Below are 16,954 nucleotides of genomic sequence, written 5' to 3'. Positions count from 1 at the left end.
GGGGGGGGCAACAGTGGGGAGGGCTCCTAGTGTCCTGGCCCCATTGCTGGACCTCCTGATGGCACCTCAGTTTTGGACACAGTGACACAGTGTGTTGGACTGGATGGGCCATTGGCCTGATCCAACATGGCTTTCTTACGTTCTTATGGGACGCTGAGGATTGAACCTGGGACCTTCCACATGAAAAGGCAGAGGCTCGAACTCTGAGCCGCGGCCCCTCCCGAACTGGCTGGTAATGGGCCCGTGTTGTGGCCAAAGAAAATCAGCAAAGTATTTTGCATTCAGATCCTGGGCTCTGTTTCAGCAGTCCTCCTGATTGGAGGAGTCACCCTTGCGACGCCTGACTTCTTTTGCTTCTTGTGTTCAGTGTTTTGCAGACCACATCCAGAAGGAGCTGGACCTGTTTCCACCCGATAAGAGGAAAGACGTTGTTATACTTTTCTCCGCTCATTCCCTACCCATGTCTGTGAGTAGCAAAAAGCCATGTGGGGAAGGGTTGAATCCCTCCCTCAAGAAGAGCCTTATTCCCAGCCTTGTTGGTTTGTGTGGTTTTGGGGGAGGATGGAAAAATGGGGTGTGTGTGTTGTTTTTTAAGCCATTTTTCCTGGGGGGGCAGGGCTTTTTTTGAGGAAAAAGCCCAGCAGGAACTCATTAGCATACTAGGCCACACCCAACAGCAGAAACTCATTAGCATACTAGGCCACACCCCTGATAGCACAGCTCATTAGCATATTAGGTAACACCCCCATGCCTTCCCTTGGATTGCCCAGGCGCCCTGCAGCTGCAGGGAGCCCAGGCAAGCCGGCCCTTGGACAGGCTAGGGAAGGCACGGGGAGGCATTTAAATGCCTCCCCAATCCTTCCAGGGCCCCCCTGGCCTGCCCACCCCAGAGTCGCCGGGGGAGTCGCTCTCCAGGCCTTCCCTCTGTAGCCATGGACACAGAGGTTTTGGCTGTAGTGGGTGTGGCCAACTCTGAAGCCAGACGGAACTCCGTTCCTGTGCGTTCCTGCCCCAAAAATAGCCCTGCTGGGGAGAAACATGTTTATGACAAGGTGTTCATATATCTAACTCTCCAATGTTATTTCTAAAAGGTATGTAACATGGAACCGTTGATGTAAGACTATGTATACTATCAAATTATTGCAATTCACGTACACTGAGGATAAGCAAATGCTGGAATACAGTTCAGATACTGAGAAAATACTGAGGACACAATTCTCAAATGGGACAGAAAGATGCATTTCTGTCTCTAGGGGGCACTGCAGCTTTCACAGGAGAAGGAAAAAGGTTTCAGTTTCCTTTTTGCTTGTGGGGTTCGTCTTGTTGGTATATAGTTGGTGAATCGGTTTCTATCCTCTCAGCTGTTTGTACTATGGAGGGGTAGGAGGATTAGAGGAGACAAATAATAATGTTCGTTTTGTTATGCTATTGTTTTCTTCCGTTTTTGTTGTGTGTGGTTTTTTTGCCTGCTTTCAAACTGGCAAAAGAGGTTCCTTATAGTTCAGGTGTTCTATACATTTCAGTACTTTGTAGTACTGAAATTTAAATTTAAAATTGATATTATTTTCTGAGTGAACTTTACTCTTAGTATATCAGACATGATACTTTTATGCAGAGCCAATTTATGCACGCTGCATTTTATGTTCCCAAAGTAACAAAGTGACTTTCAATCTAATATTGCCTTTTTTTCAATTTTTCCAAAAATTTCTGGGGGTTTTTTTGGGGGGGGAGGAAAAAAGGGGTGCCTCCCCCCCATGGCTTCAAAATTTCCAGAACCTTTACATCTCTAGTGTGGTGTAGTGGATGGACCAGCTAGCATCCTGGGAGACCCAGGTTCAAGTCCTCCTTTCTGCCATTGATGCTTCCAGAGCAGGATTATGGCTCTTGGAGTAGATCGGGTAGTGGTGGGGGGTTTGGAAGCAGACTCTATGAGGAGTATTTGAGTCGCTTTTTTAAAAAAGTATCTTAACCCAACTAGTCCTGCTTCGTCCGCCACTGTTAACCGTAGCATCAGAATACTGGTTTTATGTCCCTTCTCACCTTTCCAATCCCAAGTCTCAACTAGAGCAAAGATTCTGCTGTTCTTGGGTCTGTGGTGCCATCTTGTGGTCAGCAGTAGCAAAACAGATGGTATAAATATGGCTACAGAGCATCGGATAAGGATCTTGAGGTTCAGGCACATCGCTTGAGTTGAAGGATGGTACACAGTGATTTTTGATTCTCCCTCTCCCAGCTTTAGGAGCTGCGGTGGCTCAAGTGGTTAAGACGCTGAACTGCAGGCTGTGGAAGGTCAGTAGTTCAGCAGTTCAAGACCTGAGTTGCCACATGACGGAGTGAGCTCCCGTCTCTAGTTCCAGCTCCTGCCAACCTAGCAGTTCGAAAGCAAGAAATTGCAAGTAGATAAAGAGGTACCACTTCGGTGGGAAGGAAACAGCATTCCGTGCGCCTTGGTGTTTAGTCATGCCGGCCACATGACCACGGAAACATCTTCGGACAGCGCTGGCTCTTCGGCTTTGAATCGGAGATGAGCACCGCACCCCTAGAGTCGGACTCGACTGGCTTTCGAGCAGGGGAACCTTTACCTTTACCTCCCAGCTTTGGATTTGGGTACCTCTTTGGGGGTTTTTTAAAGCAGATTTTGATCCCCCTGTGTAAGGGTGTGAAAGTTGGAAAATGAAGAAAGCTGGCAGGAAGAAAGTAGATTAATTTGAAATGTGGTGTTGGGGGAGAATTTCATAGCACGGGACTGCCAGAAAGACCAACCAGTGGGCTCTACATCAAAGCAAGCCTGAGCTCTCCTTAGAAGCTAAAAGGACTAAACTGAAGGCTATCGCACTTCAGTCACATCATGAGAAGACAAAGAGTTGCTGGAAAAGACGACAGTGCTAGGAAAAGTCGAAGGGAGCAGGAAAAGAGGAAGACCCAACAGGAGATGGGTGGACTCAATCAAGGAAGCCACAAAGGCCCTCAGTTTGCAAGACCTGAGCCAAGGCTGTTAATGAGAGGACATTTAGGGGTTGCCAAGAGTCCGAAGCAACTTAATGGCATTTCTCATACACTCTCTCTCTCTCACACACCCACACAATTATTTTATGGTTTTGACGAATGAGTAAGGATTCATCAGCAATGTTCCCTCTAAGCTACGGAGTCTTGTGAGCAAAAATTCTTCACTTGGATGCAAGATTTTGGTTACATCATTGAAGATTGGTCCAAAATAAGCAGGAACTCCTTTGCATATTAGGCCACACACCCCCTAATGTAGCCAATCCTCCAAGAGCTTACAGAGCTCTTCTTACAGGGGCTACTGTAAGCTCTTGGAGGATTGGCTGCATTAGGGGTGTGTCGCCTAATATGCAAATGAGTACCTGCTACAAAAAGAGCCCGAGTTATTTGGTTACTGCATCAATTAGTTTGCTCTGGAGCCCTCCTTCCTGGGCTAAGACAAAAATGTGTGAGCTGGAGGCTAAAAAACTGTGAGCTAGCTCACACTAACTTAGCTTAGAGGGAACACTGTTCATCAGTTCCTTGGGGTCTAGGCACCCACCGTTGTTCAGTTAATACTGGTTCATCCTCTCTTGAAGTGTACAGCTCTTGGAGTCTGTCTGTTTAGAAATGAATGTGCTGCCTCTCCAGAGACCTGCTTTGAGGCAGTTTGCAAAATAAAAACGAATAAAATACTACAAACAGTAACATTAAAATGGTCAGTAATACAAACAAGCCAGGGGCATAAAAACAGCATAAAACCTCGTTGAGCTGCCTAACAGGATACCCACAAAACAGTAGTTAGGCTAGGGGCAACCCCTAAAATAGCTCTGAAAGATGGAACTCCCTTGGTTCAAAGCCCAGGTAAACATTTCTTGTTCTGGCTCATCGAGTGCCAGGTGAGCTTCAAGTTTGTGAAATAAGTATTAAGGAAAGGGACATGTTGAGGTTACAAAGGTGCATGAATAAAATGCCTTCATACTATAATCAGTTCTTGATAATATGCTAATTGAGGTGCATGGTGCACTTTTTCTCGGAAGACTTTTTTGCTGTCATGCGAAGGTCGGTCATGATCCATATCCTTTAGTCTTTCATGGGTTTTAATGTATTTATTTACTGAAAACATTTTACTGTGTACCTTTCTACCTTACAGAACTGAAGGTAGCTTACAGTATAAATAAATTGAGAATCATGTAGCCCTCCTTTATAAATAAATGTAGAATGTCCCTTTTATGAGTCCTGGAGTATTCCCAGTCCTGGCACCTTCAGTTTCTGTGTGTGTCTCTCTCACCTCTGAGGTCAGTTTTGTCCCTCGGGCAGGAAGGGACATGTATTTTCTAGGTGGGAAAGGCGGAGCCTCTAATTGCATTGCTCAAAGCAAAGTAGAAGGAGGCCTGATGGATCAGGCCAACGATCTGTCTAATTTAGCATCCTGTTTCCCACTGTGGCCAAATTTCTCGGAAGGGCATCTCTCTACCTGTGTTATAATGTGGCTAAAATCAAAGAGGGGCAATCTGGCTCTAGGGAACCTCCTGCATCTTGTGTGAGTCTTCCTGAACAAAGATAACTGTGGAAAATCCCGTGTCACACAAGTGCTGTAGTGGGAGGGGACTGGTTTTAGGTGGGTGGCAGAGTCTGAAATGTTTCCGGTGCACACTTTAATCCGAAAGGGATTTTAAAGAGCTGAAGCTTTTTCTTGTTGTGCCGCAGGTAGTTAATCGAGGTGATCCATACCCACAAGAGGTGGGGGCCACTGTCCAGAGGGTTATGGAGAAAGTCAACTATTCCAACCCTTACAGGCTCGTGTGGCAGTCCAAGGTATGCAGTAGGGGGTAGCTTTTACAGCTCTCTAAATCAGAAACAGTCTGTGCTTGATTGCCGTTTGATCATATCTGCTGCCATTATTAAATGTGTGCTTGGTGCTATATGTTGCGTGGAAATTGACTTCCAGAAAGCTTTTGATAAAGTTCCTCATCAAAGGCTCCTAAGCAAGCTCAAAAATCATGGGATAAAAGGACAAGTCCTTTTATGGATCAAAAACTGGCTAATTAATAGAAAACAGAGAGTGAGTATAAATGGGCAGTTCTCCCAGTGGAGGGGTGTAAGCAGTGGGGTACCACAGGGATCAGTACTTGGTCCACTGCTTTTTAACTTGTTCATTAATGATTTGGAGTTGGGAGTAAGCAGTGAAGTGGCTAAATTTGCGGATGATACAAAGTTGTTCAGGGTGGTGAAAACCAGTGAGGATTGTGAGGCACTCCAAAGGGATCTGTCAAAGATGGGCAAGTGGGCGTCAACATGGCAAATGGGGTTCAATGTGGCCAAGTGCAAGGTGATGCACATTGGAGCCAAAAATCCTAACTATAAATACACGTTGATGGGGTCTGAACTGGCAGAGACAGATCAAGAGAGAGATCTTGGAGTTGTAGTAGATAACTCACTGAAAATGTCGAGACAGTGTGTGACTGCAATAAAGAAGGCCAATGCTATGCTGGGGATTATTAGGAAGGGTATTGTAAACAGATCAGCCAATATCATAATGCCGCTATATAAATCAATGGTGCGACCTCATCTGGAATACTGTGTGCAATTCTGGTCACCACACCTTAAAAAGGATATTATAGCTTTGGAAAAAGTGCAGAAAAGAGCAACTCGAATGATAAAAGGGTTGGAACACTTTCCCTATGAGGAACGGTTAAGGCGCTTAGGGCTCTTTAGCTTGGAGAAACGACGACTGAGGGGTGACATGATTGAGGTTTATAAGATTATGCATGGGAAAGAGCAGGTAGAGAAAGAGGTACTTTTCTCCCTTTCTCACAATACAAGAACCCGTGGGCACTCCATGAAATTGCTGAGCGGTCGGGTTAGAACGGATAAAAGGAAGTACTTCTTCACCCAAAGAGTGATTAACACTTGGAATTCACTGCCACAGGAAGTGGTGGCAGCTACAAGCATGGACGGCTTCAAAAGGGAATTAGATAAGCATATGGAGCAGAGGTCCATCAGTGGCTATTAGCCACAAGGTATAGATAGGGACTCTGGGGCAAGTGATGCTCTGTCATCTTGGTGCTTGGGGGGGGGTCAACAGTGGGAGGGCTTCTAATGTCCTGGCCCCACTGGTGGACCTCCTGATGGCACTGGTATTTCTGGCCACTGTGGGATACAGAGTGTTTCTTCTTCTGTTGGGGGGATGCTTGCTTGTGTCTAAAACACTGTGCAGGAGAAAACACGGCACTTTAGGAAGAAGGCCATACTATACTCCTAATCCCTGATTTCCTGTTGACCTGTGATGCTCTCGAGGGTAACTCACTGCCTGTAGTTGAACTGAAGCTGTTCCATGTACTGCGTTACTTTCAGCAGGGTTGGTGCAGAAGAACTGCATGGTGGGGTGGTACCCAGTTCTCCCTCTAAGCTGTAGAGTCTTGTGAGCAAAAATTCTACTTTGTGAGCTACTGGCATTAAAGTTGTGAGCAAGCGATTTGGCTGCTGCATTAAATCAGTTTGCTCTGGAGCCACCCTTCCTGAGCTAAGACAAAAAGGTGTGAGCCGGAGGCTGAGAAAACTGAGCTAGCCCACACTAACTCAGCTTAAAGGGAACACTGGCACTGGTACCTATCCCCTTTTCCTTCTTACTTTCGCCTTCTTTCCTGCCTGCTATCTAAAGCCTTAACTTTCACTTGTTTTTTTTAAAAAAATCATCTTTATTAATTTTAAATTAAAGCACAATACAGCGTAATACAGTGCATCCGTCTACAAGAATGCCATTTAAATGGAAGGGGTCTAAACCTACAAGGTTAACCACTTCAGATAAAGAGGGTTAGGGGGGAGAATATCTAGAATCTGTAAATAGGAGACTACAGGGAACCAAGCTGACACAAATGTGGAGTGGTGTGGGGTATCTGATTGTGCACACCTGAGCGAATCAGCAATTCTTGCCATGACCAGGTGTTCCCATAGCTTGTCTTGCCAGTCCGTCACTGATGGTGCTGCTGGAGACTTCACTTGTGAATGGTGCTGAATAAAGAGGGGTTAATTCTGGCCCAGGCTAGCCGGCTCTCATTAGATCCGGTGGACCTCCTGATGGCACCTGGTATTTCTGGCCACTGTGTGACACAGAGTGTTGGACTGGATGGGCCTTTGGCCTGATCCAACATTGGCGTCTCTTATGTTCTCATGTTCTTATGACTTCACAGCACTTTCTACCACCGATTCTTGCTGCCTTGCTTCTTTTGTCCTAGGTGGGCCCTATGCCCTGGCTGGGTCCCCAGACCGATGAGACCATCAAAGGCCTCTGCCAAAGGGGGAAGAGGAATATTTTGTTGGTCCCGATAGCGTTTACCAGCGACCACATCGAAACGCTTTACGAACTGGACATTGAGTACTCGCAGAAGCTAGCCACTGAGGTAAGAACACACGGAATCGCCTTGGGATGAGTCAGACTGTCTATCTCTGCAGGTTGGTCCTGTCCACCCTGAGCGGCGACAGCTCTCCAGGGTCTCAGGCTGAGGTCTTTCATATCATAGACTTCCTGGTCCTTTCCAGTGGCGACAAGAGGGATTGACAGAATGGAGCGCGTGCGGAGGAGAGCGACGAGGAGGATTGGGACCAAGCTCTGAGAGGAAAGGCTGAGGGACTTGGGAATGTTTAGTCTGGAGAAGAGGAGGCTGAGAGGGGACATGATTGCTGTCTTGAAGTACTAGAAGGGCTGTCACTTACAGGAGGGCAGGGGGCAGTTCCTGTTGGCAGAGGAGGAGAGGACTCACAAGAATGTGCTTAAATTAAGGGCAGGAAGGTACCGGCTGGATCTTAGGAGAAACTTTCTTACAGTAAGTTGTTCCACAGTGGAATGAGCTTCCTAGGGAGGTGGTGAGCTCCCCCTCCCTGGCAGTCTTGAAGCAGCGGCTGGACAAACCCTTGTCAGGGATGCTCTAGGCCAGTGGTGGCGAACCTATGGCACGGGTGCCAGAGGCGGCCCTCAGAGCCCTCTCTGTGGGCACGCGTGCCATCGCCCCAGCCAGGCCCAGACCATCATTGAAGTGTCGAATTCTCTGCCAAATAATTTTAAGTAAATGAAAGCATTTGGGATTGCTTTCCTTACTTTGTTTGGATCATCTTAAGTTAATGTGTGAGTGGTTTTTTTCTAAAGTAAAACCTCAGTATTCAGGTTAAATTGCCGTGTCGGCACTTTGCGATAAATAAGTGGGTTTTGGGTCGCAGTTTGGGCACTCGGTCTCTAAAAGGTTCGCCACCACTGCTCTAGGCTGATCCTGCACTGAGCAGGGGGTTGGACTAGAGGGCCCCTGTATGGCCCCTTCCAGCTCTGTGATTCTGTGATTCTATGAACTTGGGGCTTTCTGTATGAGAAGTAGATGCGCCATCACTGAACCGTGGTCCTTTCCTGAGTGAAGCTGCCGTTTATGGAGTCAGATCGTTGCTCCGCCAAGGTCAGTGTTGTCTGCTCTGACCAGTGATGGCTCTCCGGGGTCTTAGGTAAGCAGGCGATGTGAAGGATCTTTGGCTGATGGTTTTAGCTGGAGAGGCCGGGGATTGAACATGCGGCCTTCTGCATGCAAAGCACAGGCTCTGCCGCTGAGACCTGGCCCAGCCTCTACCGCGAAACCATTTGCTGTTCCCGCCCAGTAGCCATTCTGACCCCAGGGTGTGAAGATGGGGAGGTCTATAGCTGCAGTCCTCAGCACGTGCTGTGGGAAGCAAACCCTGTTAAACTTATTTATTTATTTATTTGTTAAGGTTTATACCCCGCCCTCCCCGCAAAGTGGGCTCAGGGCGGCTTACAAGGGGAAAACCCATATAAAATAGATAAAAGCAATAAAACATTAATGACAATTAATAAAAATTTTACTCAACTTAACAAGATGGTCTCCGGATGGTTCTCCAGGGTGATGTTATCCTATAGCTCAACCAGGTAAATCCAGTGGCCACGCAGAAATTATGGCAGATCTTCCTGGGTCATCCTTAACCCCGATGTTGTCCACCTCATTGGTGGTGGTGGCAACGGCGGTCCCTATGTGAAAGCCTGGCGGAAGAGCTCCGTCTTACAGGCCCTGCGGAACTGCATAAGGTCTCGCAGGGCTCTGATCTCCTCCGGGAGCTCGTTCCACCAGGTAGGGGCCACTTGATGGATATTTTCCTCTGAATATTTATTTGTATCCCTGCTTTTGTCCCAAGTGGGGACCCAAAGCGACTTCTGTCATTTCCCTCCCTTTTATCCTCGCAACAGCCCTGTGAGTTAGGTTAGGCTGAGAGTGTGTGACTGGCCCCAGGTCACCCAGACATGTTTAGGATCAGGTTGCTTGTGTGTATTAGGGTGCTGCAGGCAGATATCCAGAGTGGATTGTAGGTACAGATATTGACCGTAATGAAAAGAATTCAAGTGCTTGATCATATTTGCAAAAAATGTGAGTAGCACAGTTTGGGGCAGAAACGATTGTTGCCAGTGCTTTGAGAGAAAGAAAAAGGTTTCTATTTCCTGGTCCAGTCTTTTCCCAATCTAGTAATAGCTCTGTAGAGAGACCCACATAGTTCAGTGCACGCTGTTCCTTTATCAGGGTTTTACCACCGTGGCATGGGATCAGGACACAGGAAAGTGGGTCTTATGCTATTTTCATGATGTATGATCAAGCCCAGTTCTAACAAACTGTATCATTGAGCTAGCCAAAGTCCCAGCTTGGTGCAGTGGTTAGGAGCGCGGACTCTAATCTGGGAGAACCAGGTTTGATTCCCCACTCCGGTAAGAATGAAGTCTGATAAAGGGCCAATATTAAAAAGCTAGTGTAAACATATACAAAAATACGGCCCTGGTCTCACGGCAAAGTTGCCGCGGGAGAGGCACGAATGGTGGGCGGATTATCCGGGCGCAATCACACCCCAACATCTGGGAAGTGGAGTGCACCCGTGGCTTACCGCCGACAATGCGCATTAAAAAACTAGTACCTCCAAGGTACTAGTAAACGTTTGCCACAGGCTGCCTCCAGACGCCTGTGGTGTGATCGCGCCGGCGCGCGGCATTCCCTTCCGGTTCCTTGTTTACCCGCCGGCACCGAGGGAAGGACCCATGGTGTGCCGCCGGCGCATCTGATCGCGTAATCGCGGATCAAACTGCGCCGGGGCAATTAGCCACGCCTCCCCCCCGCGATATCCGGCCCATGTGACAGGGGGCTACATGTATTTATTAGAAAGTCAGTTAAAAACAAACAAGGGCCTGGACACAAGGGCCAATACAAGTCACCTGACGTGTTTCCGCCCTATTGGGGGCCTTCTTCAGAGGTCAAACAGTTTGAGGTACACATGTTACAATATTACATATTACAATAAAATAACCAATAACTTAATACTGGACCAAAAAAGGAAAGCTGTAGAAAAAAGAAAATTGAATATGAATAATCAATTTTTAAAAAAACTTACAGTGTAGTAAAAATGGTTATATTACTTAAGCAGCAAGATCAGTAGACACAAGACAAGGATGTTTATGAGGCCTCTAAAGATGTGAGTCGTGTGTCTGGTGCCAAATGCACAGCTGCTGTATTCCCCACTCCGCCACATGCAGCTGCTGGTGTGACCTTGGGTCAATTACAAGTTCTTTCAGAGCTATCTTCTCAGGAGCAGTCCTCGAGAGAGCTCTCTCAGCCCCGCCTACCTCACAGGGTGTCCGTTGTGGGAAGGGGAAAGGAAAGGAGATTGTAAACTGCTCTGGGACTCCTTCAGGTAGTGAAGGGCGGGGTGTAAATCCCGTCTCCTCTCTCTCCTCTTCCTATAGCAGTACCGTGCTTTAACTCTTTGTCCTCCTTTCCCAGTGCGGGGTTGAAAACATCAGAAGAGCAGAATCACTCAATGGAAATCCTCTGTTTGCCAAGGTAATTACGATGAGCAATCCACATCTGGGGCCGTTAGCCGTTGCACACAAAACACGACGCGTAATTAAATCTGAATCCCAGTAATTATCAGCATCAGCTTCTAGTTGACCGAGTGTTTCGATTAAGAAAGCAGAAATCTGCACCAGAAATTCATGCGAACGGATCGTGCCGTTGATGGAACGCTTCCCGGTTTCCTTCTATTTTGAGTGCGAATCGGCCTCTTGTGTTCCTCTCCTCTACAAAATCCGCTAGCAGTGAGCACACAAAGCTTCCTTCTACGGAATCGGACCATCCGTCCATCCAGGGAAAGCTGGCAGGAGCTGGGGAGCCTCCGGTTTGGGACGAGTCAGTCCAAAGAGATGATTGCATAAGCGGCACCCAGGGTGATATTGACAGGAGCATAATAGAATTTAGGAATGATGGTAGGATGGCGACTGAGGGCTGTGTGTGGCAACTAAGGGGCCGGGGGAAGTGAGGGTAACTGGAGAGGGATATGGGTGGGAAATACTGGGCCCTAAGGGCTACTTAAAAGTGGGGTGTACTATCGCCCACCTGATCAAACCCTGTGAAGAGCTCCAAGAGGATCCCCACGAACTGGGTGAACGGGCAGCAATGTGGCGAGTGGAAGTTCCTTGTTGGTACGTGTAAGCTGAGGCACATTGGGTCAAGAAAGCCCAGCTTCTGAACTCGCTGAGTCTGAGAGGGGAAAAGATCTTGGGGTTGTAGCGGATAGCTCAGTGAAAGTGTCGACACACTGTGCTGCAGCGGTGAAAAAAAGGCAAACGATGTTAGGGATTACGAGAAAAGGGATGGAGAATAAAACAGCCAATATTGTAATGGCCCCCGTACAGAGCTATGGTGCAGCCTCTTTTGGAACACTGTGTACAGTTCTTGTCACCGTATAATAATAATAATATACTTTATTGTCATTGTACATAGTACAACGAAATTAAGGATGCAATCATTTCGGTGATCTGCAACAATATTCATATACACTCACACACCATACTCACACTGTCCCATAACTCCCTTAAGGTTCACATAACAGCTTATAACCACCAGTGTCACCCAAATTCCAATTTCATACAGCATTTAAGGCAGTAATAGCTCTCGGATAAAAACTATCTCAACAAGGACACGGCAGAGCTGGGAAATTTACAGAGGAAGGCGAACAAGATGATGAGCGGGGTTGGAGCACCTCCCCTATGAGGAAAGGCTGAAGAATATGGGACTTTTCAGTTTAGAAAAGGGACGACTGGGGTGGGGGAGACATGTGAGAGGTTTATACCGTAATGCATGGGATGGAGAGAGCTGACACAGAGAGCCAGTTTGGTGTAGTGGTTAAGTGTGCGGACTCTAATCCGGGAGAACCGGGTTTGAGTCCCCACTCCTCCACTTGCACCTGCTGATGTGACCTTGGGTCAGTCACAAGCTCTGGCACAGCTGTCCCTGAAAAAGAGCAGTTTGTGTCAGAGTTCTCTCAGCCCCCACCCACCTCCCAGGGTGTCTGTTGTGGGGAGGGGAAGGGAAAGGAGTTTGTAAGCCGCTCTGAGACTCCAAGTGAAGGGCGGGGTATAAATCCAATCTCTTCTCTCCCTCTCCCAAAATATCAGGGCAGCCAGTGAAACTGATGGGTAGTAGATACATCCAGTTGGTCAGCCGTATTGGTCTGAAGCAATAGAACGTATTTAGACTCCAGCGGCGCCTTTAAGACCAACAAAGTTTTATTCAAGGTATGGGCTTTCGTGTGCAAGGCACACTTTCTCTGGCTATAAGTTTGAACCTTTTTTGTCATTTTACGTATTTGAAAAAAGTGTGCCTTGCACACGAAAGTTCATACCTTGAATAAACCTTTGTTGGTCTTAAAAGTGCCACCAGACTCTAAATTTGATGGGTAGTCGATTCAGGATAGACAGAAGGAAATACTTCTTTACACAGAGAGTGATTCAAATGTGGGATTTGCTGCCAGAGGATGTAGTGACAGCCACTGAAATAAACACCTTGGAAAGAGGATTAGATGGATTCATAGATGATGAGTCTATCAATGGCTACTAGCCACAGTGGCTGAGGAGAACCTCCACATTCAGAGGCACTAAACCTCTGAATCCCAGACCCAGGAGGCAACATCAGGGGAAGGCCTTGGTATTTATGCCCTGTTGTTGGCTGTCCAGAGGAACTGGTTGGCCACTGTGTGAAACAGCATGCCAGGCTAGGTGGTCTGATCCAGCAGGGCTTTTAACACTCTTACGTTCTTAAGGTCATTATTGTCCACTCAGACTGGCAGCAGCTCTCCAGGGTCTTGGGGAGAAGTCTTTCACAACACTTACTCCCTGACCCTTTTTAACTGGAGGTGTCAGGGACTGAATTTGGGACCTTCTTCATGCCAAGTAGAGGCTCTTCCACTAAGCCACAGCCAGTTTGGTGTAGTGGTTAAGTGTGCGGACTCTAATCTGGGAGAACCGGGTTTGATTCCCCACTCCTCCACTTGCAGCTGCTGGATGACCTTGGGCAAGCCGTAGTTCTGTCAGAGCTGTCCTTGAAAAAGAGCAGTTTCTGTCAAGAGCTCTCTCAGCCCCGCCTACCTCACAGGGTGTCTGTTGTGGGGAGGGGAAGGGAAAGGAGTTTGTAAGCCGCTCTGAGTGAAGGGCGGGGTATAAATCCAATCTCTTCTCTCCTTCTTCGCTAGTAGTATTTTTCAAGTGTTGTACAAAGCCTTGTGATATTTTTTTTACTACCCCTCATTTGCCATTACTTGCTCTTGCTTATCAGTTTGGAAGCATGACATTGGTTAACAATTTTGGTTTTTTTAAAAACACTTCCAGGCACTAGCAGACTTGGTCTGTTCCCACCTGCAGTCGAATGAAATCTGCTCCAAGCAGTTAACCCTCAGCTGCCCGCTCTGCGTGAATCCGGTCTGCCGAGAGACGAAATCTTTCTTTACCAGTCAAGGGCAATGACGTGTACTTTACGGAGGGGGAGACCTTCAGGTGAAGAAGCCCCGTGGATTTCGAGAATCTGCCTGCATGCTCTTTTCTTCAGCTCCTCCTTTTGGGCCGTTTCACTCACACAAGTGTCGTTTGTCAAGCGGCCCTTGATCCGGAGGGGTGGTTTACACTGGGATGCAAAGAGGGAAGAACCTGAAACGTGTTTTCTTTTCTGTTGAGGGATCTAGCACGGAAGGGAAGTAACTTTCAAGGGCTTCATCCTGCGGAGTGCTGAGAACACTTGTCTCCCTCTAAAACGGATAACCCGGCAGGGGGAGACAAGGACCATTAGCATTCCTCGGTATCGGTCCCAACAGTTCCATTTTCAGGGTACCAAGAGCTAAAATGTTACAGGTTGGTCTCCCCACCCACTTACACTGGGGGTTTGTTCTGTTGATTTAATTGATGCCGTTCAGGGATAAACGGCTGGTGGCTTTTGATTTTGTGGGAGAGGGTCAGTCCGCCAGCCTAGGTCTGTCCAGTCCAGAAAGACTGCTCCAGAGACCTGGTTCTAAAGATTGCTACCTAGATCTCCGGGAGCTCTTAATATGCACTTATATTTACATCAAGCCTTCCAGGTAGAATATACTACTATTTTTTGAGGTCCTGTTTTTGGAGCTCTGTAGCAAATCCGTTGATCAGCTGACTGCCTTTACTGTTTTGTGTTTTTTAAAATGGCTTTTAATGAACAAGCTGACATCTAAGGTTTGGGTTTTTTTAAATGGCCTGTGTACATACATATTTTTAAAACAGAGGTTGGTTTTGTTTCCTGTTGTGCTTATTGTCATATGGAAGTGATTCTGCAGCATCCCAAAAAAGGTTTTGCCCTGCATACAACCAAATTATACCCAGACTGTGTTTTATGTAATCTTTGCAGAGATTTCAGTGGTGTATGAAGAAAAGATTTCTCTCTCTCTCTACTTTTTCCCTAAAAGAAAGGAAGTGCATGCCTCTTCGAATTTGGGCATGAAGCCGACTTTAAGCACACTGAGTGGTAGTGGGGATGTTTGTGGGTCGTTTTGCCGAACACTGATGTGCCTTCACAGCTTCTAGGGGAGTTTTGGGTTTCTAGCCCCGCAGGAATGTTTCACCCTCGCAGCATGCCTGCATTTGATCTTGTGAGTCTGAGGCCACTGTCGCATATTGCTGGATAATGCACTCTCAATGCACAGTCATGTGCAACTGGATTTTCTTCCGTGGAATGGGAAAAGCCAGTTGCAAACTATCGCCAAGTGCATTATCCGATGTGTGTGGAAACTATCTTAAATTTGTTCACAAAGGGCAGATGGGATCGGTAACAGGCGTAGACTCCCACAGTGGGCATGCCTAGCCCTGTTGTTGTCATTATTGCGGTCTGAGTTGATTGACACTTGCGGCACTGCCAGTACCAAATGGGGCCCTTGGCTCGGATTACTCCCGGCCACTGGTGATTTCCCCCCCCCAGCAGGAACTTTCCCGGTAAGCTAAATGGCTGATCCGCTCCTGCCTGTTCACAAGGCCTTCCGCGACCAAGCTTACGTTCCCGTGAGCTATTCTTCAGTGGTATACATTGCGGGTGATGTCAGTTACTGGAGAACGTGCATCCATGCCGGTGCCTGCAGAGAGTGTGCACTGGTTGACAGAGGATGTTATGCATTGCTTGCTCCATATGTAGAAATTGGCAGCTGCTTATGGACAGGGTGGATTGATCAGGCACATTTTTTACATTGTACACTGGGAAGTCCCCAAGTGCACAATGCTCAAGTTGACTGGTCGCTGTGGATGCCACCCAGTTAGCATCGTCCAGTTCTGCACATTGCCCTGTGTTACTTGAAGACTCGGTTGGTGTGAGATTCCTCTGTTGATTATATCCATTCTTGTTACACTTTCTCCATGCCGTCATGTGACTGGTGGCTTCCACATGGAGGTTTTGATGTGCTTTGGGGGGTGTGGAGCACCCACACGGCGGCATCTCCTAACGGTCCACGTATCCCCTTGCTTTGCTGAGATCCTTCTGGTTTGAGATTAGGAAAGATAATAATCTTTTATTGAAGGAGCACAGTTCAGCTGCTTTTTGGTGCACCATGTGGATGGGATTGTGCACATTTTTGAAGGTTTCATCTCAGCTCCTGCCGTCCTCCTTCCCTGCACTGGCAAACTTTAGGGGCCTTTAAAAAAAAAAAATAATCCGCAGCTGCTAGATTGCTGTAGTGCAATAACGGTATGATGCTCTATTGTCACGATCCAGTTGCCAATTTTCATTTTTAAAAAGTCTTTCCTTTGCTGAGATATGGTACACCTTTCCCCTTATATCTATGCAATGAAATGCGTTGGATAGTGACTTGTTTTAAAAAAACCCCCAACAAACCTTGGGTCTGGTAGATTGCAGCTGTAGATCATGGTAATATTATTGTGCTGTCACTGATTTTTGAGAAAAGCCCTCCAATGGCAGAAGGGAAAGGGAGACCAGAGGAAGCAGAAGAAAGGGGAATGTGGGGGAAAGAGCCCATGGGGAAGCTTCTTTGCCATTGCAAGAGGCCCTCTGCATTCAGACCAGCAGCAAGAGCCGTGCAGAAAACCATCGCTGTTGTGGGACCAGCCTACGTGCACAACCATTAGTGTGCATGCACATTCTCCATTACACTTCCATTAATAACCGTGCACAGGGGTCCTTTATGAGTAAATTGTAAGGAAATCGGCAAACGTTGACATTTACCAGTAATTTTAGAAGGCCTGCTGGGAAACGTCAGAAATGTTTGTGTCGTGACCACTTGTTTTTTGATGTTCCCAGGGCATATTATTAATAAACGGCCAGCATTGAGAGAGATGGAAAGGAAGTGGTTGCTTGGATGCTTAATTTAAGGTGCTGGTAAATTTCAAGATCTTCTGCCTTTCCTCAGTTCTATGAAGGACTATTGGTAAATGTTAACATTTACCAAACTTCCAATATCTAACAGCAATATGTACAGTTTAGCTATCAGTGGGAATTTCTCCAGAAACTGCCCATCAGTGCGACTCAGAAACGGCCCTGAGTGCTGAGAATATAATTTTGTTTTTCCAAAGAGTCGGCCCCATTGATCCGCACGGGCTGGCTGTGGGGTCGATGCTGCCTTCACTTCCGCCCAGCACTCTAGT

General features: G+C 47.2%; 1 protein-coding gene across 1 annotated transcript in view; it reads left to right on the top strand.

Moving 5' to 3' along the window:
• FECH (ferrochelatase) overlaps nucleotides 1–16,935 on the top strand; it is a 37,411-nt gene extending 20,476 nt beyond the window's left edge. The window contains exons 7-11 of the mRNA XM_015412134.1: nucleotides 368–466; nucleotides 4,693–4,800; nucleotides 7,221–7,385; nucleotides 10,797–10,856; nucleotides 13,679–16,935. Coding sequence (XP_015267620.1) covers nucleotides 368–466; nucleotides 4,693–4,800; nucleotides 7,221–7,385; nucleotides 10,797–10,856; nucleotides 13,679–13,813 — 567 coding nt within the window. The 3' untranslated portion in view covers nucleotides 13,814–16,935. The remainder of the gene's footprint in view (nucleotides 1–367; nucleotides 467–4,692; nucleotides 4,801–7,220; nucleotides 7,386–10,796; nucleotides 10,857–13,678) is intronic.
• Nucleotides 16,936–16,954: the final 19 nt, after the last annotated feature.

The sequence above is a fragment of the Gekko japonicus genome, unplaced genomic scaffold, assembly GCF_001447785.1.
Source record: "Gekko japonicus isolate JY-2015 unplaced genomic scaffold, Gekko_japonicus_V1.1 scaffold2076, whole genome shotgun sequence".
NCBI lineage: Eukaryota > Metazoa > Chordata > Lepidosauria > Squamata > Gekkonidae > Gekko > Gekko japonicus.
Note: the sequence above shows the minus strand (reverse complement) of the source record. Positions and strands in the feature narration are given on the sequence as shown.